This window comes from Phaenicophaeus curvirostris, chromosome 12, assembly GCF_032191515.1.
Source record: "Phaenicophaeus curvirostris isolate KB17595 chromosome 12, BPBGC_Pcur_1.0, whole genome shotgun sequence".
NCBI lineage: Eukaryota > Metazoa > Chordata > Aves > Cuculiformes > Cuculidae > Phaenicophaeus > Phaenicophaeus curvirostris.
Window position 1 is genome coordinate 20,891,201 of NC_091403.1, and position 22,097 is coordinate 20,913,297.

General features: G+C 52.9%; 1 protein-coding gene across 6 annotated transcripts; it reads right to left on the reverse strand.

The window, feature by feature from the left end:
• Window positions 1-4,828: 4,828 nt before the first annotated feature.
• NOX5 (NADPH oxidase 5) lies at window positions 4,829-19,085 on the reverse strand. Of its 6 annotated transcripts, XM_069866602.1 has the most exons (17): window positions 18,994-19,085; window positions 15,391-15,521; window positions 14,668-14,818; window positions 13,883-14,093; window positions 13,249-13,483; window positions 12,741-12,894; window positions 10,549-10,665; window positions 9,953-10,209; window positions 9,322-9,454; window positions 8,354-8,496; window positions 7,792-7,926; window positions 7,021-7,065; window positions 6,582-6,710; window positions 6,135-6,239; window positions 5,885-5,984; window positions 5,583-5,749; window positions 4,829-5,318 (listed from the first exon to the last, which is right to left on the reverse strand). In XM_069866602.1, exons 2-17 carry the CDS (start codon window positions 15,508-15,510, stop codon window positions 5,187-5,189), a joined length of 2,334 nt encoding a protein of 777 aa, XP_069722703.1. In that variant the 5' UTR covers window positions 15,511-15,521; window positions 18,994-19,085; the 3' UTR covers window positions 4,829-5,186. The 6 variants fall into 6 exon arrangements, with proteins under 6 accessions (XP_069722703.1, XP_069722702.1, XP_069722700.1 ...); XM_069866601.1 differs by lacking the exon at window positions 18,994-19,085 and having other exon boundaries at window positions 6,135-6,219; window positions 6,586-6,710; window positions 15,391-15,762; XM_069866599.1 differs by lacking the exon at window positions 18,994-19,085 and having other exon boundaries at window positions 15,391-15,762.
• Between the last annotated feature and the right edge of the window lie 3,012 nt (window positions 19,086-22,097).

Below are 22,097 nucleotides of genomic sequence, written 5' to 3' on the forward strand. Positions count from 1 at the left end.
GCTGCAAATAACCCTGGGGCGGAGCCGGTATTGGCCCCTCTGGCTGCACCAGAGGTGCTGTCAAACACCTGAGTGCTGCCACCTTCATTTGCAAGACCCTCTCATCCTCCTTATGTTCCCAGTCCTGCACCCTGTGGCCATTCCCTGTCCCCAGCTCCACCAGTTTGGGGCCAGCTGTGCTGGGGACAGGAGGGACCGGTCACGTCCTCTCCCATTGTAAAATCTTACACTCAGACCCCCTGCAATTCTTTAGATCACCTCCCTCCCTTGTCCCACCAGGCAGAGGAAACAAAACGACCCAGAAACCACCACCAGTCCTTCACTTCCCTAATTTGAAGCCACGAGCTAATGAGATACCATCCAAGCAAAATATTAGGAGTTGCATAATAATTATATCAATGAAATCAACAACAATTTAACAGCAAAGGTTAATTACATTTATTTAAAACTCTGATAGACAAAATGCTGCTCAAACAGTTGGGCAGACTAATTGAAAGCTAATGTTGCTTCTAAATTGAATTTCAAATGAATTTTACATCCATAGTTCATTTTGCTAATTTCATTCCCTGTATCCTGTAATTTGTTGGCAGTGATTGATTACTTAAGTGAATAATATCTATGTACCAGGACCACTTAGTAATAGAATGTGCCAAGTGTGATCATACTGGTAATAAATACAGTTTCTTTAAGGTTTCCCCTCTCTGCCTGTGTTTCAGAGGAGCAGGGATGCAGTGCCAAAGGGCTCTGGGCAGCCAGAAGCTCCTCTTGCAGTTCCTTCTTACCAACAAGCTGCAAGAACCAAATTATGCTGACACAGCTGCAATTGCAAAATCACAAAACCCCATCCAGTTCCACCCCTGCCACGGGCAGGGACACCTCCCACTGGACCAGGTTGCTCAAAGCCCCATCCAGCCTGGCCTTGAACCCCTCCAGGGATGGGGCAGCCACCATTGCTCTAGCCAACTTGGGCTAGTACCTCCCTCAGCATGAAGAATTTCTTTCTAATGTCTAATCTAAACCTTCCCCCTTCTAATTTAAAGCTATTCCTCCCCATCCTGTCACTCCAGGCCCTTCTAAAAAGCCCCTCCCCAGCTTTCCTGGAGCCCCTTGCAGCACTGGAAGCTCTAAGGTCTCCTTGGAGCCTTCTCTTCTCCAGGCTGAACAACCCCAACTCTCTCAGCATCTCCTCAGAGCAGAGGTGCTCCAGCCCTCAGATCATCTCCGTGACCTCCTCTGAACCTGTTCCAACAGTTCCGTATCCTTCTTATGTTGGAGATTCCAGAACTGGACAATGGATTCTAGATGAGATCTCAGCAGATCGGAGCAGAAAGGCAGAATCCTCTCCTTGCCCTGCTGGTCCCATGGCTTTTGATGCAGCTCAGGATGCAGTTGGCTTTCTGGGCTGCGAGCACTATGTCACTGGTTCACGTGGAGATTCTTATCCACCAGCACCCCCAAGTCCTTCTGCACAGAGCTGCTCTCGAATCACATCATCCCCTACCCAGCAGCGCTTCATCACCCTTCAAACCCTCAGTTGCATCCATCAGAGGATAGAAATTCCTATACTGAGGGTTGGTCAGGGAATATTCTACATGGAATATTCTAGTCCTCTCCAGCCTGAAAGGCAGCACCAAGCGCTATCCCGGCACTGCGGACCCACATCATGACACCGAGCCTTGACGTGCCAAGGCTCCAGCATCACTCCAAACCCCATCCCCCAGAGCACCAGCTTGGGGTACACACAGCAGAGCCCCAACAAACACTGCTGCCTCTCCTTGGCAACTCGGAAGCATCCACTGCTGCAAGATGAATGCAATTATATCTTAATAAAATTTTAATACAGCAAATTATGCACTTTGCATCCAACCAACAATTAGCTGTTGCTATGCTACAGCCACAGTGTAATCACAATAATGAAGGCAACCAAGGGAAGGCATTAATCAGGCGATATATCATTATCCAACCTCATCCCCTGCCTCCTCAGCTCTTGATTCAGAGCCTCCTGTTGCTTGAACATGAAAAACAACCCCAAAACAAAGCGGAATCTGGGTTTAAGGGGCAGCTTCTCTTTGGGAAGGCTTCCCATCCCAGCTGTGGCTTGGTGTGGCCAAGGTGCCAAAGCTTCTCCAGCTCTGGGGCCAAAACTCCATGAGCAGCAGCAATCCCCCCTTCCCTAACTTTCACATCCTTTAATAACTTCTTCAGATCCAAAGGAAATACACAAAAAAAACCAGAGATGCAGGGAGAGAGAGGAGGAGGAGGAGGAGACACATGGCAGCTGATGGAGCTTCCGCAGATGGAAAGGAGTAGAAATTCATTAATTTTTCATCGCTGTGGCTGCGATATGAGCAGCCCAGTATTCATCATGGCAGCAATGACCTTGATGTTGCTCTTGGAGAGCGTTTCCCAACCATCTGCTGAGCATCAGCTTGCCCTCCAAGGATGGAAAACACCTCGGAGCGGGCAAGCAGGTACCACCGAAGGCAGCTGAAACCCTGCAGAATGCTTGCAAGCTCCGGAGCAGCAACGCAACGTGCCAGGAGCGGGGAACACTGCGATGCTGGCCGGGTGGGGACCTACATCACAGTGTTCCCCTCTCCCAGCACATCGCAACCCTGAAAACAGGAGGAGCAACCAAATTCCTCCCAACAAACCATACGCACGACTGCAAAAGGCTGGTGGGAAGCTTGCCAGACACACAGCGGCCACGCTACACGTCTCTGTGTTCCCAAACACCAACTCTTTCCTCTAAAGGGAAAATAAAACTCCAAGGCCACCCAGCTTGCAGGACCTTCTTGCTCTTTGAAAGCACAGCTGTGTGCTTCCCACCAAGAAGAGAGACCGAAATCTTAGGAATAAATTCTTCACACTGAAGGAGGGGAGGCCCTGGCCCAGGTTGCCCAGAGCAGTGTTGTCTGCCCCATCCCTGGAGGGGTTCAAGGCCAGGTTGGATGGGGCTTGGAGCAACCTAATCCAGTGGGAGGTGTCCCTTCCCATGGAAAGGGTTGGAACTGGATGGGCTTTAAGGTCTTTTCCAACCCAAACCATTCTGTGATTCTATAATAGGTTGGCAACCCTGTTTCTTGGGTATTTTGCATGATTTCTCCCCCAAAACTCCTCTGCTTTGGGCTCCCTGGTGCCGCGATGCTAAAGAAGAGCTAAATTTGGTTTGTTTTAGTTTTTCTGAGGAGATGCTGCAAGCAGCAGAACACTACGGCACCCTGTGATTCAACGGGGATGCAGAATGAAAATGATTATCATCAGACGCATAATGATTCATTCTGTTTCTAATTGCTTCAAAACGAAGGGGGATCGGGGAGATGTAATTAACTCTTCTTTATGACTGAGATCAGCATGTTTTCTCCAGCCACATGACACTGTCATGTACAGCCACATTATTTTCCCTGGCATCTTTGGCAATGTGAAAGCGTAGATGGATGCACATGGATGGAGTCAATCCATGAGCGTAGCTAAAAGATATCCCTAAAACATCATAGCTCCATGCACAGGGAGGGTATTTCTTTCCCTGCAGCCTGAGGAGGCTGCAGCTGGCCTGATTTTCACTTGGATGTGGTGAGTGGGAGCTCACGGCATCACCTGACTGAAGCAGCTCCCTTCGTTACAGCACGTGGGCTGTCATCGTGACGATGCTGGTGAACGGACGCCCTGGTCCATGCCCTAGAGGATCAGCCTATGGGTTCAGGGTCACCTCCAGGATCTGTTTCACACCACACAGACCCAAAGTGGCTTTGGTTTCCATGGCTGAAGCTTGGAAGGGACACAGAGCTGCAATGGGGAGTACGGAACTTGCAGAGAGTGAGGTGAAGCTGGAGAATACAATGGCAGAGAGACGCGGGGCGTGGAGAGAAAAGGGGAGCCTCTGTGCCACGCTGACACTGCCAGAGGAGCCCAGTTCAGTGAGCTGCCCTACGTTCTCATCCTGACGCTCCTCGAGGAAGGAAGGAGCCCGCATTAGCTGGGGTTAAGAAAAATCAGCACTTGACTTTGGGATCTTCACCTTGTGCTGTGCATTCACGGGGTGCTGAGAGCTTGCTGCAGTCTCTCATCCATCACGTGCCCAGCCCTCGAAGTAACTCAGCAGGGATCATTACCCAACCCAGCTATCGCTGCTGTCTGAAGCGGACTCAGCTGTGGAGTTTGTGTCACGGCCCCACATCGAGTGATTTCTCCTCTCTGGCTCCACATTCTGCTGGGGCTGGCTCTGCGGGATGCCAGGAGCACACTGTCCCGGCTGCTCCTTCAGCTCAATGTTCAACTTTGCTTTCCCCGCAGGCGACTTTGCCATCGTATCGGCGACTCATCCACATTAATTTTCCGTTCCTAGTCTTTTACGCCAAAGCATCAGCGCTTTGCACACTTGGCCCACAAAAGGTGGGGTAAGACAGGGAAGACAGCTTCACCAGACCACTTGTTTTTGAAGAGTGATGGGTCTTCAGGGGCCACCGCTGCTCCCAATTCACTGGCCACAGGTGGGGACATCCCTGCACTCCAGCATCCAGCGTTTTGGAAGCGGCCCCATCCCAGCAGCCATCCCAAGGTGGGTGGGCTGTGATTGGACCCCTCGGCACTACCCACATCATCTCTTTTCCTGGGGCAAAGAGGCAAAACCCCTTCTGCAGGGTTTCGGGGAGACCAGACCAGCGGAGCCCCAGCAGGGCCCTGGTTGCCAGGTCTGCAGTGCCCTCCTGTGGGCACCGCTCCATCCCAAAGCCTTGCAAGGTGCTGCAGGACACCCAGCCCAAGCATCCCAAAGGGCTCTGGGACCCCATCCCTGGCATCCCAAAGGGCTCCAGGACCCCATCCCTGGCATCCCAAAGGGCTCCGGGACCCCATCCCCTCCATCCCAAGGGGCTCCGGGACCCCATCCCCTCCATCCCAAAGCCCGGCGGGGTGATGCAGGACCCTGTCTCCCCAACCCAAAGAGGACACTCATCCTTTACCCCTCAAAATGTCTGTGTGGGTGATCCAGTATACCCCAAATGCTCCAAGGTCCCATCCCCTCCACCCCAAAGCCCTGTGGACTAGCTCAGCCCCTTCCTCTCCCTATCCCTTGCATCCCACCCTCTCCAGCTCTGACTGAGCAGCAGCTGGGAGCCGACACGGGTGGTGCAGCAGGATCCCACAGGAGGGCTGGCAGGGGACAGCAGGGAGGCAAGGGCTGGCAGTTAGAAGTGTTCTTTGAAGAAGCGGAAGCCGAAGTGCTCGCAGTGTGCTCTGATGACCTTGGCAAGCGCTGGTGACCCACAGAAGAAAACTTGGACTTTCCCTCGCTTCTCCTCCGCCACCTTCCCAAACACCTAGTGTACAGGTGGAAGGAGAAGAGGTGATGGCCAGATCCCTGCCTGCTTTGGCAGTTGCTGCCCAGCACAACTTGCCCTCCCCGAGCCTTTGCAGCAGTTGCTTCCCCACGGGAAGGAGAGGCTTCCCCAGATATGGATATCCCAGTGCATCCTTCCCGCTCATAAATGGGGCTGTCCCGTGGTGTCCCCCACAAAAAGAAGGTTCAGGGGAGAGGGTTTCTTTCCCACGAGCAGGATTTTGGCAGCAGGGCCAGCCCTCACCTTGCTCCAGTCGGGGCGGCCGGGCTGGGTCCTGGTCCGCAGCCCCGTGATCGAGTCCCTCTGCTCCTTGGCAGCCAGCAGGTCCAGGGCCATCTGCAGCCCGATGGCCTTCATGTCGTTCTTGCTGAGGGCCGACGTCATGTACATGTGCATCTCCAGGAACCGCCCTGGGCGTTCAAGGGGAGCCCAGCTGCAGATCGGGGACCTGCCCCACACTGTGCCCCCTCAGGTCGGGCTGAGCTCTCCCAGGGGTGGTGGCCAAGCACGGGGCTCTGCTGGCCAGCCCCTGCCTTCCCACTCACCTCCTGGCTCCTGCTCAGCCTGCTCCATTTCCAGCTTGGTTAGCAGGCTGACGAACCACTCGAAGTGCTTCTGGTCCCGGTTTATCCAGATGAAGTCAACCTGAGAAGATACAAGCAGCCTCTGCTTTGGAGACGGCAGGCAGCGTGGGGGCCAAACCCAGCCCCCCGCTGCCCCAGACGGTGAAGGGATCCTTCCCTCCTGGAACATCCTGCAAACCATGGTCCTGCGTCTCCCTCTGCCCATTCCTACCTTCCTGAGCATCATCTCCTCGTCCCGCAGGTCCTCGCACCATGAGTAGTGGCAGCTGGGGCAGCTCTGCTTTCTCCGGCGGTACCTGCACAGGTAGACACAGCCCTGCCTGCCCCACCACCCGCGCCCCCCGGGCCCTGATGGACCTTGACAGGGAGACCCTGAGCACCCGTTCCTCACCAGCTCTGATGCGTGGCCGTGGCCACCCTCCCTCCAGCAGGTTTCCTGGAGCAGAAATCGCCAGGGAGGACCCAACACTCAAGGTCTCGGGGCCGTGCGTTACGGGTCCCGAGGTTAGAAGTGAGGAAGGCCAACCGAGAGGTGTTGGAGGACAGGGCTACGACGGCATACGGCATGTCTCATGCCTCCCAAAGCCTCCAAAGGGTTCGTACCAGAGACTGCAGAGCTCCACCAGCACAAACGCAGCCTGAGCTGCTGTGACAGCACCAACCTGTACATGATGCTCTGCAAAATGGAAGCGAAGGGGGTGATGCCGATGCCTGCACCGATGAGCACGGCGTGCTCCGAGGTGAAGATCCTTCTTGTTGGGGTCCCGTAGGGGCCATCGATGTAGCACTGGGAGAGAGACAAGAAATGGAGAGAGAGCCAGCAGCCCAGGGGTGCTGAACAACTCTTAGGCTGTGGATAGGAGCAGGGGTAGAGTTTGGGGGGAGCAAAAAAAGAGAGGGGAGGAGTGGGCAGAAGAACAAAGCCTTCCAGCAGTGCAGGGTTTGCAGCAGCCCCAGGTGGGAACCCCGTGCACCGGAGCACAGGTGTGGGGTGGCTGGGGACACGTAGGGGGACTAGACGCATGCACGGATCCCCCTGGGGATGCTGAGCACAGCCCTGCTCGCTGGAGCCGGGGACGGACCGAGGCATCGCTCACCTTGATGCTGCAGAGTCGATGGGTCTCACCCAGCCTGGCAGAGACCTGAAAGGTGAAGAGAGCGGTGACCATCTCCTCCTCCTCACCTTTCAACAGCTTCTTCCCTGCGCTTGCGTTTTGGGTGTTCTTTTTCCAGCTGGGTTTATCCAGGCTGCACACACACCCGCTTCCAGTCACATCCCTTGGTCAAACCAAGGGCACGTGCTTCTGGTGGGACATCCCACCACCATCCAACACCTGATGATATTATCTGGATCTTAATAGATTTTATTATTGATTAAAAAGGCAATTATCCAATTCCCCACTCAAGCTGGGAGGTGAGTGTAAGGTTTCCAAGGACTTTTATGTCCTGGGTGGTGGAGCAGGCGTGAGGAACCTCTGCTCACCAGGGGACAGATAAAAGCATAAGGGTGACAGGGAGAGAAACTCATTAAAACCAGTGCATGTAAATTCATTATCTGCAAGGGCTGCTCCTCCAGCCCAGACAGAATCAATATCCTGAGAGCTTTCCATGTCAGGGGATAATAGCTGCTAAAGGTGGCTCTCAGTGTCCTGGAATTGCCATAATCTACATCCGAGAAGTTTCTTTTAAAAAGAGCTTTTTAACGAGTTTTAGCCCATTTGGGAAAGAAGTGCTGCTTCCCCTGGTTTCTGCAGGCTGGTTCTCCAGCCTCTACTGCGTTGATGAAAGTAGAAACCCCTTCCCTACTGCCCTGACGGGGATGGGAGGCTCAGCAGCACTGAGGGAAGAGGGTGGGAGATGCTGCTCACCCCCTCTGCCGATGAGTCCTCCTCTCTAGGGGCAGCAGCAGTGCTGGTGGCGTTGTATGATGTCAGCTGAACGGCTCCATCCCCACCGATGGCCACGGACCCCTCTGCTGAGTCACCTCTGCTGCAGAGACCTCCCTGGAAGCCAAAGACCAAGGCATCACTGGCTGCGACGCTCATGGGCATCTGATGCTCCATCCATCAGGGCCATACGGCCTTGGTAGAGCACGGGACGCGGAACCCTCCAAGGCTGTAGAAACCTCTTGCAGTGGACGCGCACCACGAGAGATGCACCCAGCCCAGCGCTGCACGGGTGGCACATAACTGGGGTGACCCCAGGCTGAGCAGAGAGCATCCAGCCTTGGAACTATCAGCACTGTCTTGCTTTTCTGGAGCTGGGCAGGGACAGATTGTCCGGCAGAGCCCTCCACATGCGCCGGACAAGGACATCAGCTCGAGGAACCCATGGGCACATTGGGGATCCTCAGCTTGGCAACATCCCTTTGCAAACAGTTTAAGGTCTAACTCCTACCTGTGCCGAATGCTGAGCCCTGCCCGCACCAACCTGCTCCCAGCGCCAGCATCTCTTGTCCCTCAGGCTCCTGCTGAGCGGCTTCGGCTCCGGGCTGGGTGGTTCAGGCTGCTGGAAGTACTCGTACAGCTTGTTTGTCCACTGGCCCAGAGACCTGATGTGCAGCCAGAGGGTTTCTGTGGGATGAAGCAGAGCAGCGGGTGGGCATCCTACGTAAGGAACCATCCCGCAGCCCCCCCAGCACTGTGGGCTGGGAACTGCACAGCTTTGGCCCTGGGGATGCAGTAGTGGCCACAGAATCATGGAATTAAGGCTGGAAAAGCCCTCTAAGCTTGTACAGTCCAACCACCAGCTCAACCCCACTGCGCCAAAGAAACCGTGTCCTGAAACACCACATCTAGACATTTTTTGAACCTCTCCAGGGATGAAGACTCCACCTTGGGCAGCCTCTGCCAGTGCTGCACCACTCTCTCCATAAAGAAATTTCTCCTACTATCCAATCTAAACCTCCCACGGCACAACTTGAGGCCATTTCCTCTCATCCTGTCCCTAGTTGAAAAGACCAGCACCCACCACCTCCCTACAGGCTCCTTTCAGGTCATTGTAGAGAGCAACAAGGTCTCTCCTCAGCCTCCTCTAATCCCCACTGATGTCCTTGTCAGCCCCAGGCTTGCAGCAGGGGACGGGGTTTGCTCCAATAGCTGAGTGAAGCCTAAATCCCAAACCTTGGGCACCTGTGGAGCCAGGCAGGGCATCCAGATGTCATTCAAGTCCCCACACCTTGCCTGAGATAACCCAAGCACATGTTTTTATACAACACTTATGTACAGGCAGAGATGGAGATGGGTGAGTTGAGGCGTGCTCCACAGGCACGTACACCTCTTCGCGTGGCCCTCCAAGGGGATCCAACCACCTGGACAGGGCTTGTGTGATGCAAAATAACATCCCAGCAATGCAAAATATCATCCCGGTGGTGCAACGAGCAGAGGATCAGCGATCACCTTGCTGCTCGGGAGCACTGCTGATGGTGAAGGGATGCCACTCGTAGGTGGCTATGGCTGGGATGTTCAGGTAGACGTAGTCTCCAGGCTTGTAGTGGAAAAACTGTGGTCTCTCGATGACAAGGTGAGTCACCTGGAGGAAAAGGAGAACAGAAAAGCTGGGAGCAGCCAGCAGGCTTGTTGTGCTGGGGTCTCTGCTGGGCTGGTTTCCCTGCAGCCCCTGGGCACCCAGGTCTGTGTCTCCCATCACAAACAGTGGCCAGCACGAGACAGACTTACAGCTTTGACCTGAGAGAGGGGTTTGTTCTCCTATTCATGGCCACCCTCGCTGGCAAACAAATATCAGTTAGGGCTGGCCTCGAACAACAATGTTTTTGAAGAAACTAAGAGTTTCACCATGCAAATACATCAGGGCTGTCACCCCCGTCCATATCCCACCATCTTTCCTTCTCCCCTGCATCAAATAACCAGCATGGTCACTTCCAAAGGGCTTTTCCCCACAGGTTTTGCAAGCATCAGAGGTATATCTGCGAGCCACAGCACCTTTATTCACACTCTCAGAGGAGGAGGGGACCAGGAGGGACAGGAGGAAGCAGTGGGAAGAGACACAGAGACCCCCATGGGCACAGACCTTGGAGGGGAGCAGGTTGACCTCCACGATGTTCAGCCCCCCAGCACGCCGCCAAGCCAAGCCAACCACCTTCTCCAGCACAAAGAGGCAGCCAGGAATCACGAACCACTTCCAGAAGTGGGGGCCGTGGAGGATGAGGAGGGTCCAGATGGAGATGTAGGAGAGGTGGGTCCAGTAGAAGAGCTGTGGGCAGGGAGTGTGGGGAGCTGAGAGTGAACCAAAACTGGTGGAGCCCAGCGGTAGAATCATAGAGTGACCTGAGTTGGAAGGGACCCACAAGGACCATCGAGTCCAGCTCCTGTCTCTGCACAGGACAACTCTAATGCTCACACCGTGGGTCTGATGGCATTGTCAGTGCTTTGTGGTGAGGCCGTACCAGGGAATCCCAGTGGACAAAGATACCCAGATGATGAATGGAAGCATGGAAACACCAAACCTGCAAGTCTGAGGAATGTGGGGGAGCCCAAGGGAGGTATTGGGGGGCATCACACCGGCTCAAGAGCTCTCCCTCCAACCCATGGGGCAGCACCCAGATGAGAACCCACCCACTGAACCATCTCTGTGGTCCAAATCCATTAAAAATCGATGGGACCCACCTCGAAGTGGCCGCTCCGTCGGACGCAGGGGCTGGAGAAGGCGAGCATGGCAACCAGCAGCCCTTGGAGCAGCAACCCCGTCTGCGAGGCCGTGTCCCCCAGGCCCCCCACACCGGGCTGTGCCGACAGCAGGTACTCGGCGAGGGCAGGGTGCCCGTCCCGCTGCGCCAGCCTGCCTGGGCACAGGCACCGTCGGGACGGGGCACCCGCAGCACCCGCCGACCGCGCACCCGATTTCTGCTGCACTCCCCAAAGTGTTGCCAGTTCCGGGATTTTAGCTAAGAAACAGCCAAGCGCTTTCATAGAATCACAGAATAGCCAGGTTGGAAAAGACCCACCGGATCATCGAGTCCAACCATTCCTAACAGTCACTAAACCATGTCCCTCAGCACCTCGTCCACCCGTCCCTTAAACCCCTCCAGGGAAGGTGGCTCAACCCCCTCCCTGGGCAGCCTCTGCCAGTGCACAATGACCCTTTCCGTGAAAATTTTTTTCCTAATGTCCAGCCTGAACCTCCCCTGGTGGAGCTTGAGGCCATTCCCTCTCGTCCTGTCCCCTGTCACTGGGGAGAAGAGCCCAGCTCCCTCCTCTCCACAACCTCCTTTCAGGCAGTTGGAGAGAGCAATGAGGTCTCCCCTCAGCCTCCTCTTCTCCAGGCTAAACACCCCCAGCTCTCTCAGCCGCTCCTCATAAGGCCTGTTCTCCAGCCCCCTCACCAGCTTCGTTGCTCTTCTCTGGACTCGCTCCAGAGCCTCAACATCCTTCTTGTGGTGAGGGGCCCAGAACTGAACACAGGATTCGAGGAGCGGTCTCACCAGTGCCGAGTCCAGAGGGAGAAGAACCTCCCTGGACCTGCTGGTCACGCCGTTTCTGATCCAAGCCAAGATGCCATTGGCCTTCTTGGCCACCTGGGCCCCTGCTGGCTCATGTTCAGTCGCTGTCAACCAACACCCCCAGGTCCCTCTCCTCCAGGCAGTTTCCAGCCAGACTTCTCCTAGTCTGGAGCTGCTCAGGGTTGTTGTGCCCCAAGTGCAGGACCCGGCATTTGGCCTTGTTAAACCTCATCCCATTGGTCTCAGCCCATGGATCCAGCCTGTTCAGATCCCTTTGGAGCCTCCCGACCCTCCAGCAGATCCACATTTCCACCCAGCTTAGTGTCGTCCGCAAACTTGCTAAGGGTGCCCTCGATGCCTTCATCCAGGTCATTGATAAAGACATTGAACAGGGCTGGACCCAGCACTGAGCCCTGGGGAACCCCACTTGTCACTGGCCTCCAGCTGGATTTCACACCATTTCCCACCACTCTCTGGGCCCGGCCATCCAACCAGTTTTCCACCCAGGAGAGTGTGCGCCTGTCCAGGCCAGAGGTGACAGTTTCCGAAGCAGAATGCTGTGAGAAACTGTATCAAAGGCTTTACTGAAGGCCAGGAAGATACATCCACAGCCTTTCCCTCATCCAGTAGACGAGTCACTTTGCTCAGGAGGTTTGAAAATGCAACGTTTCTCCCTGCCACGTCCTGCTTGGGCTCAGCACTGTGGCACGGGGGGAATTTTGCAGAGGGGGGGTGCCCTGAGCAGAGGGCGCAGGGCTGGGGGGTGCAGACCCCATTCAGGGGCTGCAAGGGGGACTGCAGGAGCCCTTGGTTGCCTGGCTGGGAAGCCACTAGAGGGGGATAACAGACAGCACGCAGACTGTACGGCACCAAACGCACCCTGCCTGCAGCCTCGCACTCCCCTGGGCATGTGAGCCTCCTCTCCAGACCTTGTGTCCCTCTCTCTGGGACACATGCATCCCCTTCCTGTGACATCTGCATCCCCCTGGAACACGTGTACCCCCTCCCTGGGATATTAGCATCCTTGGTGAGACATAAACATCCCCTCCTTGGGACATCTGCATCCCTCCAGGACACGTGCACCCCCCTAGGACATGTCCATCTCCTCCCTGGGACATCTGCATCCCTCCAGGACATCTGCATCCTACCTAGGACATGAGCATCCCCCCCATGGGGCTCAGTCCAGTCTTCATCTGTGCCATGTGGGCGATGCCCCTGGCACCAAGGGGCATTTTGCATTTAAGCAGCAAGACTGGAAGGTGGGAACCCACCACAGGGTTGATGGGGCGCATTAGAGCAGGTGCTGCTAGAAAGAAACCCGCAGCAACCAGCCTCTGCTGCCCAGGAGCTGCTACTTACTGAAGTTGGCGACGTGAGCCCCGGTGTGAAGAGCTGCCAGCGCCAGCACCACGTACCCCACGAGCTGGTGGAAAACAACGTGCTGGTCCAGCGGCAAAACCTTGGCAATGGGAGTAGCTCGCAGCCAGGTCAGGCACCTCCGCAGCATCAGCACCTTCGGGAGAGGAGCAATTAGAGCTGTTTGGGGGCTCAGCCGTGGGCTGGTCCCTTGGGGCTGCATAGCCAGCTCCCCACTAATATGGACTGTCAGCCTGGACACCACCCAGAGCACCCCTCTGCAGGGTGCACCCTGTAAGTACTCTTGTCCCAGAGAGCTCACAACCTCCCTAACCCATTATATATATCATTATCAGCCCAATTCCACAACTGCTCAAGTCCACGGGTGCCACTGCTGCCCTCAAAAGACCCCCTGCCACAGGTTCAGCTGTAAATACAGCTGCAAATAGCCCAGGCGACCATTGCCCCACGAGCTCAGCATCCCTCCTGCTGCCCAGGGCCCAGCACTCACTGCGAGGAAGGCACAGTTGAAATTCAGGCACTGCCCGCAGCCCCGGGCCACCACAACCCAGCCGCCGAGGCCGGCGTGCCGCAGCGCAGCCAGGGTGAAAAGTAGGAGGTTGAGGCCAGCGTAGCCCCCCAGGCAAGCGAGCTTGCTGCGATGGTTGTGCCAGTACGCCCGGGTCAGGTAGCGTGGCCAGCAGCTCCTCTCCGTGGGTGGTGGGGGCTTCAGCCAGCTAGCTGCACTGGGAGCAAAGGCATTGGATTGTTTCTTGAAAGGGGGCGGCTGGGAATGTCCTGCACCCATTCCACCACCACCCCTGCATCCAAGCCCTGCACCCATTCCAACAACACCATCCTTGCACCCATCCTAGCGCCTATCCCTGCATCCAAGACCAGCCCCCGGCTTGGCATCATCCCTACCCCCATCTCTGCGTCAGAGCCCTGCACCCCGTTCAGCAGCATGAGGTGCTCGAATTGCTCACAGTGCACATCACGCAAGCACATCATGCTCTGGGCACCCCATGGGAGTCTTAATGAGAGCATCAATCCCACGTTTTTTCTTTCATGCGGGAAGAAAAAGATGCTCTCAAGGGAATCTGCAACCCCACGGGGCTGCTGGAGGGACCCACTGATGCAGGTACCTGATGGTCAGGTTCTCCATGACCTCTGGGAAACCCTCCAGCTCTTCCTTGAGCTCCTCAAAGGTGATGGAGCCGCTGTGGTCCTTGTCGGCAGCCTCGAAGAGTGCCAAGGTGAGGTCTCCCAGCCGCTCCTCAGGCAGAGCTATCGCGCTCTCCCGCAGGCACCAGCGCAGCACCACATGCAGCTCGTCGGGGTCAATGGAGCCACTGCCTGCACAGGGCAAGTGGGCACCGTGGTGGATCAAAGCAGGGACCCCGATACACTGGAGCACCCTGACAGCCCCGTGGTTTTACCTTCATCTTGCACCTTCAGTGCAGAAACTGCCTCCCTGCCTTATACGCAGACTCTTGGGGAGGAAATTTTGTCCATGCCACTGCTCATAAATCAGAGAAGAGAAGGCTCTGGGGAGACCTTAGAGCAGCTTCCAGTACTGAAAGGGGCTCCAGGAAAGCTGGGGAGGGGCTCTTGACCAGGGAGTGCTGGGATGGGATGAGGGGGAAGGGATTTCAGCTGAAAGAGGGGAGACTTGCCAGGCAGGCAAGAGGCTCAGCTCTCAGTTCCTCAGCCAGCTTTTTTCTGCCCAAGCAGGTCAGAGCAGGAAAAGCAGCTCAAGAAGAGCTTTGGTTTTGTTATTCCCACCTTCCCCAGTCGATGGAGGAAGAAGAGAGTGTGCTGGGATCCACAAATACCAACACACTTGGATGCCCAGAGGAGAGCCGCGCGGCCTCAAAAATCGCAGCTTGGTTCAAAAATACACAAGTTAGTCGCTTTTTCATCATCTTACCATCCACGTCATAAACTTGGAAGAGGAATCTCAGCTTGTCCGTCTCATTCCCGTGGACGAGCAGGCTCAGGGCTTTCAGCAGCTCCTCCAAACTTATGGTACCGCTCCCGTCTGAGTCGAAGAGCGCGAAGAATCTCTCGGCGAAGAAGGACTGTGGGGAGGGGGACAAACACTCGCACACGGCAGTGGGATGCTCTCCACCAGCCCAGTCCTGGTGCTACAAGCAAAGCTCTCGCTGCCAGCAGTGGGAATCGCTTGGAAAAGGCTGGAAGTCACAGGGATGGCCCAAAAACAACAGGGAGGACCGAAGGTGGCTTTGGGCAGGAGCGTGTTGGCGTTGTAGCTGGAGAAAGGGAGGGAGCCCTGGGGATGCAGGGCTGGACGGGGCGTTTAGCACCCTGATCCAGTGGGAGGTGTCCCTGCCCATGGCAGGGGGGGTTGGCTTTAATGTCCCTCCCAACCCAAACCATTCCATGTTTCTATGAACAGCCAAGCCTGTTCAAAGATGGACTGTGGCTATCCAATCGTTTTTACATTGTGGATGGTTAATCTGCGTTTTCCACCCCTGCTTGCTGCAGTGTATAACTCAGTTTCTTGCACGCGACATCCTATAATTCTGGTTTTAAGCTAAATTTTCTCTAAGTATCATCAGAAATCAGTGTGGGGCTGCTGGTTCTCTCAGAGGAAGTGACCCCATGGTCCAGCCCCCGCGGGAGCGCTCACCTCCTTCACTTGGAGAGCAGTTTTGAACTCCTCCAAGTCAATTTCTTTGTCCTCCCCTGCGATGCTCCCGAACTGCTTCGTCACCCACTGCAGCCACTCTGCATCCTCAGCTGCGCTCATGGTGTGGGAACCTGCAGAAGGGTGCAGCGCAGGATGGGCAGCAGCTCCCAGGAAACCCCTGTGGTCTTTAAAAATCTGCTTGGGTGGCAAAGCATTGGAAGAGGCTGCCCAGGGCAGTGGTGGAGTCTCCATCCCTGACGAGGTTGACGAACTGTATAGACATGGCTCTTTGGGACATGGTTTAGTAGGCACGGTGGGCTTGGGCTGATGGTTGGACTGGATAAGCTTAAAGGTCTTTTCCAACCTTAATGACACTACCATTCTTGCCTCTCCATCCCCATCTCCTCGTCCAGATCTCCACATCTTTGAGTCCCCTGTGTTTCTCACAGGTCTGTCAGCAAATTGCCAACAGAGTCCAAAATTACCGCAGGATCTCCTTATCTTGGGAAACTAACAGAAAAATCATAGAATCACCAGGTTGGAAAAGACCCACTGGATCATCAAGTCCAACCATTCCTATCAAATTCCCCTCAGCACCTCGTCCACCCGTCCCTTAAACACCTCCAGGGAAGGTGACTCAACCACCTCTCTGGGCAGCCTCTGCCAGTGTCCAATGACCCTTTGCGTGAAAAATTTTTTCCTAATGTCCAGCCTGAACCTCCCGTGGTGGAGCTTGAGGCCATTCCCTCTTGTCCTGTCCCCTGTCACTTGGGAGAAGAGCCCAGCTCCCTCCTCTCCACAACCTCCTTTCAGGTAGTTGGAGAGAGCAATGAGGTCTCCCCTCAGCCTCCTCTTCTCCAGGCTAAACACCCCCAACTCTCTCAGCCGTTCCTCATAATCGAGGTGGAGCCACTGCATTCAACAAGTCTTTGTGCTACTCTGAACCAGCCTCTGCTCTATTGCTCTAACCCCTTCTATTCACCATTCTCCAATGGCTCCGGAGGGACATAAAACAGGGATCTTAGCAGATAAACATGGTGTTTGTGGGGAGAATAGGCAGTGATAGAGCAAGTTTGGGCAATACAGCTAGACACAAGGCACAAACTTCGGCTCACAGACAGAAAGGTTTCTCTTGAGCCCTCTCCTCATTTTTTTTGGTCGCTAATAAACACAAGCAGCAGTGAAAAAGAACTTAAAATTGTGGCTTATGGTTTTATCATCTCTCCTATCTGACAACCGCACCAGCTTCACCCCCAGGTCTGTAGCTGCAGCCTGGGTCTTGCATTGCCACGTGATATTTAAAGCGTAGCTGATCACAGTTGTTGTATGTTATTCTTTTAATTTCCTTTATTTTCTATTCCCTGTTCCGTTGAGCAGCCTAACCTTGGGAAGCGTGCGCCCTGCCAAACCCGATAAAGAGCTCGTATTCCCCCGGTGCTTCAATCCTTATTTACTGGCCGTCAGGAACACATGGGGAAATGTCTTTTTCATACTGCAACCTTTATTCCTTTTTGAACAAATCCTGCTTGTCCGACACTAAACTGTGACTAAACCGGGGAGGAGGTTGCCATGGGAATGTCAGAAGCAGAAAGCAGGTAGTAAACTATCACTGCTTTACTGCTCCGGCGCTGGCGTTTGAGGCATAGAAACGCGCAGGGGAAGCAGGGAGATATTCTGTACGCTAAGCGGCAGAGTTTCACTTCACTGCCAGCGCTGGTGCAGTTGATCCCTGTTGGGAAACTCTCTTGCGCTACCTGCTTCCTCGTTCAGTGGAAAGTTGGCTGAGCTTTGGACAAAAACCCCCTTCTGGCTCCACAGACACAGCTCAGGGCTCCGATGGAGACGTCGCCCAGGGACCAAGGCTTGTGCTGTGCCTGATGTAGGAGCATCCACAGCCTCACGTCTCCCACCGTCCTTACTATCTCAGTGATGCACACCCCGCGTACCAGACTGGGAAGAGCAGGGAGGAAGGAGTAGAAGGCATCAGAGTCCCACAAAATGCATAGGGAAGTCCTAGGTGCTGCCTTGCAGTCGGCACCTCTCCCTCCAAACTCAGGGAAAGCGTCAGGAAACACAAATCAACACAAGAAGCACCCCCTTGGGCTCCTGGCTGAGCCACTCCTCACACGAGGGCTTATTTCCTGCACCTCAATAAGGTTTTCATTTGCAATGATGCTCAGTGTTACAGTAAGCAGACTGAATCATGGAATGGCTTGGGTTGGAAGGGACCTCAAAGCCCATCCAGTTCCAACCCATGGGCAGGGACACCTCCCACTGGATCAGGTTGCACAAAGCCCCATCCAACCTGGTCTTGAACACCTCCAGGGATGGGGCAAAAGTGCTTGAAGAATGTACACAAAAATAGAAATATCTGCTTTAACCCAATCAAGAGCCCAGAAACAGGCACTGTAGACACTACACATCATTGCACAGCAGTCCTGTTCCAAGGGGGTCATTCTCCCCGTTCCCAGCAGCAATTCTCCTCGGCTGTGGGTATTCTCCATTCTTTCCCTACTGGGACCCAGCAAAAGCCAAGTACCAGTTGTGAACTGAGCTAAGCCTGCCCGTTCATAAGCCAGCTAAACCCATTTTAAAACCCAAAGATCATGAAACCATTTACTGGGGAAGGGGCAGAGTGAAACATAAATCATCTTTGCGTATGCACACAATCCTACAGACAAAGCCTCCCGTCATACTCAGGGTATTTCCACTATACAAACATACTGTAGATATCTGAATTAAAATTGAAGAGACCTTAGATTTGCTAATATGACTTAATGAATTGCGGCCAGGCTGCTACAAAAAAAAAGAACATCATATATTATATTCAGACATCGGACAGAGTGTGATACTGGATTATTTAGTCCCCTTGGAGCTGGCACACGTACCAACACCAAGTCTGTTTTATTTCAGTTCTTGTCTTAAATTCCTCATATAAGTTTATGAAAATAAGCCTGATGAGTCGATCTCTCAAGAAAAGCCCTTCTGTTTGCTCTGCCCGCAGAGACTCCTCTCTTGGGCTTTCAAAGATGACCACAAACCCAGCGTTTGTGCACAGGGCTGGAATGTGTGAAGGTAACGCAGCCGCGCGAGTGAGCCTGAAGACAACGACCCAGTTCTATAAAAACCTAGAGTGGAGCCCAGTGCAGGGTCTTTTGAGTGAAATCCCTATTTAAAACTACTTCCTGGAGTCAAAGTATACATCTGTAGAACTTTACAGGACAGTACCTCAACTGCTTGTTGCCCCAAGAGCAAAATCAAATGTACAAACACATCCATGTCTCTTAGAATCAGCCAAACGCCCGAGGATGAGAAGTAGGTAAAACTCCAGCAGCAAAGAATGAGGCTTTTTTTTAAAAAAAAACAAAAAATCAAGATGATGTTGTATTTACCAACTCTCAGAATATTTGCATCAGGGCAAGAAATGCTGTATATATTAAAAAATTATGCAATTATATCTACAAAAACTTCAATCTGCTTGGATCTTAAATTCTTTTTCTACAAAGCATAAAACTTAGAGATGTTTAAATTATGTTAGAAGTGGCAAAAACACAGTTTCTTTGAAGAACTGTCTACTGTATCATTCTTAATACTTCAACTCACCTTAAATCAGACTTTTGATGAAGCTCCCATTCTTGTTTATTCAAAGATCCGACACCTTCGGGCAGCCGTGGATTCCACCCAACCTGACTGGAACAGAGGTGCAGACCCTTTTAAAGGTTCAAGCTGCAACAGCCCTGGTAAAGCTCTTCACGTCAGATACAAAAGGGATTTCAACTGAACCATTGAGGAGCATCTGGTTGGGATGTTTCCACAATCACCTTGTTATTTTAGAGCTACTCTGAAAGCTCCTTATGGGCCCCATCTAAATACTCTGGAGAACAGAAAGAGAGCATTTCATGAAGTTCTTCATGGGAGTGATGGCAGGATATCAGCTGAGCCATGAGCTCTGCATCCAAGGGGTGATGGAGAAACCATTCCGCACAAGCTCTCCTACAAGACGCTTGGAATGCAGCCAGGCACGTGCCGTTCATTGATGTTCATAATAGTGCTGTATTTTTAATGCAAGAGGGATGTAAATGTTGGGTTTAATCTGCACGCGGCTGAACCGCAGATTGTTGCTGTGCAAGGGAAAAGTTCTTACCACACACTCTAACACCGACGGTGTCAACAGCTGAAACCTCAGCCTCCTCTTCTCCAGGCTAAACAATTCCAGTTTCCTCAGCTTCTCCCATAACCCCCGTGCACCAGACCCTTCACCAGCTTCATTGCCTTATGATGTGCCATTTCCCACTGAAATACATCTTCAGTCTCCAAGTTCTGAGCCAAAGTGCTGTATAGTTTCAAAAGCAGAAGAATTTGGCGTATCACATACACAGCAGCACCAATTAATGAGTAATTAATGAGAAATAACAGGCTGCCCAGGGAGGTGGTTGAGTTGCCCTCCCTGGAGGGGTTTAAGGGATGGGTGGACAAGGTGCTGAGGGGCATGGTTTAGTGTTTGATAGGAATGGTTGGACTTCATGATCTGGTGGGTCTCTTCCAACCTGGTGATTCTATGATTCTACGAAAATCCTCTCATTAAAACAACCTTCACTCATTTTGCATGCCTGAAGTCAGGCTGCCCTGCTAAAAGAAAGAAAAATATTTAGAAACCCAGTCAGTTGCTCAGCACAAACACAAACGACGTGATCTCGGTTTGATACATTGGCCTGAATCTGCTGCTGTCTGTGCTTTATAATCTTCTGCTTTGAATAGAAGTTGCCGTGTCATACGCACTTTGGGAAAGGAGAGCTGCCCGCCTCTATTGTGGAAGCGCACAAGAGTGGGCTCGCTTTTACCACTGGGTTTCTTTTTTTCCAACGAGTCCTTTGAAACTTGCATGGATTTGTTCTGAAACATGGTTTCCCTTCCAAATCTGGAAGGATCAGAACCCCAAACACAGAGAAATGAATTGTTTTCCCATGTAGCATCTTAATAAGGAAATTACACGGAAGCACCAGTGCAGTCTGACCTCTTCCAATTATTGACCTTCTTTCCTGTCCTCAACACAAGAAGGATATCGATATGTTGGAGTCAGTCCAAAGGAGGCCACAGAGATGATCCGAGGGCTGGAGCACCTCCTGTATGAGGACAGGCTGAGAGAGTTGGGGTTGTTCAGCCTGGAGAAGAGAAGGCTGCAGGGAGACCTCAGAGCAGCTTCCAGAATTGAAAGGGGCTCCAGGAAAGCTGGGGAGGGGCTCCTGATCAGGGAGTGCAGGGATAGGACAAGGGTCGGGGATGGTTTTAAGCTGAAAGAGGGGAGTTTGATGTGAGATCTGAGGAAGAAATATTTTCCTATGAGGGTGGGGAGGCCCTGGCCCAGGTTACCCAGAGCAGCTGTGGCTGCCCCATCCCTGGAGGGGTTCAAGGCCAGGCTGGATGGGGCTTGGAGTGACCTGATCCAGTAGAAGGCATCCCTGCCCACGTCAGCGTTGGAACTGCTGGGCTGTAAGGTCCCTTCCAGCCCAAATCACTTCACGATTCCATGATAACGCAACCCATCTTTCCCCACGCCACGCTGCCTTCGGGATCGCCCAGGGACATATGTGAAAGTCTCCAAGTGTTTGCAAAAGTTAAGAGGTTTGTTCTGGCAGGACTGACTTCCACCTTACAGGATCAGTCCATCCTAACAACCTCAGAGAGAGTTAGAAATCCAAGTCACAATTTACCTGTATGATGCTGCGCGAGTACAGAACATCTTACTGGTCCCTCCTGAGCAATATAAAAGAGCAGCTTTGGAAAGAATAACATGAAAGGTAATAGAAAAATGAGATCAGATCTTCTACTGCTCAGTAAAGGGGCTACGTGAGTTTCCACCTCAGCTATTAAACAACCTGCACAGCGGAACGGGACTCATGAAACACCAGCACGCGTTTGCACACCCGCTCCTGCGGTGTGATCATTACCATGGCTGTGTGACTGTCCGCATCGTTTAAACGTTGTATGGCTCCAAAATTAAAAAGACACACAAAGGGGAACATGTCAAAGATAACACTGAACCTTGAAGCTAAACGCTAAGGCTGCGTGGCAGGAACTGCTCAACCTAAAACACTTCAAATTATTGCCTAATTCTTTTCTTTCCCAAGACACAGACAGCATCCAGTAATAAAAAATTCACAGTTAAAGCATTCACGGTTAGTCAGGAGCCAAAAGTAAGAATTTTTGCAAACTAACCATTATAAAATCAAAATTTTACAGAAATTTATTTGCTGAAAAGGGTGGGTGTTTGTTTTTTTTTGCTGAAAGAATAAAAATAAACTGGATTTCTCTTGTCTTTCACCATATTCACCATGCATGCAATAAATAAGATTCTACACTTTTCTTCAGCTAAAGCTTTATCTACCGAGCAGCATTGACAGAAGAAATCACATTCAGAGCAAGGCTGAAACCATGAAAGAAAATGCATCCAACCTCTGCTGACAGGGCTTTCCTCACACAACTGCTTCACTAACAAGTGAGGTTTTACAGGCTTTCATGCGATGCTTACAGTAGCATGAAGTTTTCTAATTTCATAAATCAGTTGAACAACCTTACAAATTAACCTGAAAACAGGGGGAAAATTTACAGCTAGGCTCCTGTTCAAGCTATGGGAGAATATGACACTCTAAGGGACCTCAAAGAGTTTATAGCAGAGAAAGTGCTCCGATTAATCCATGTGTATATGG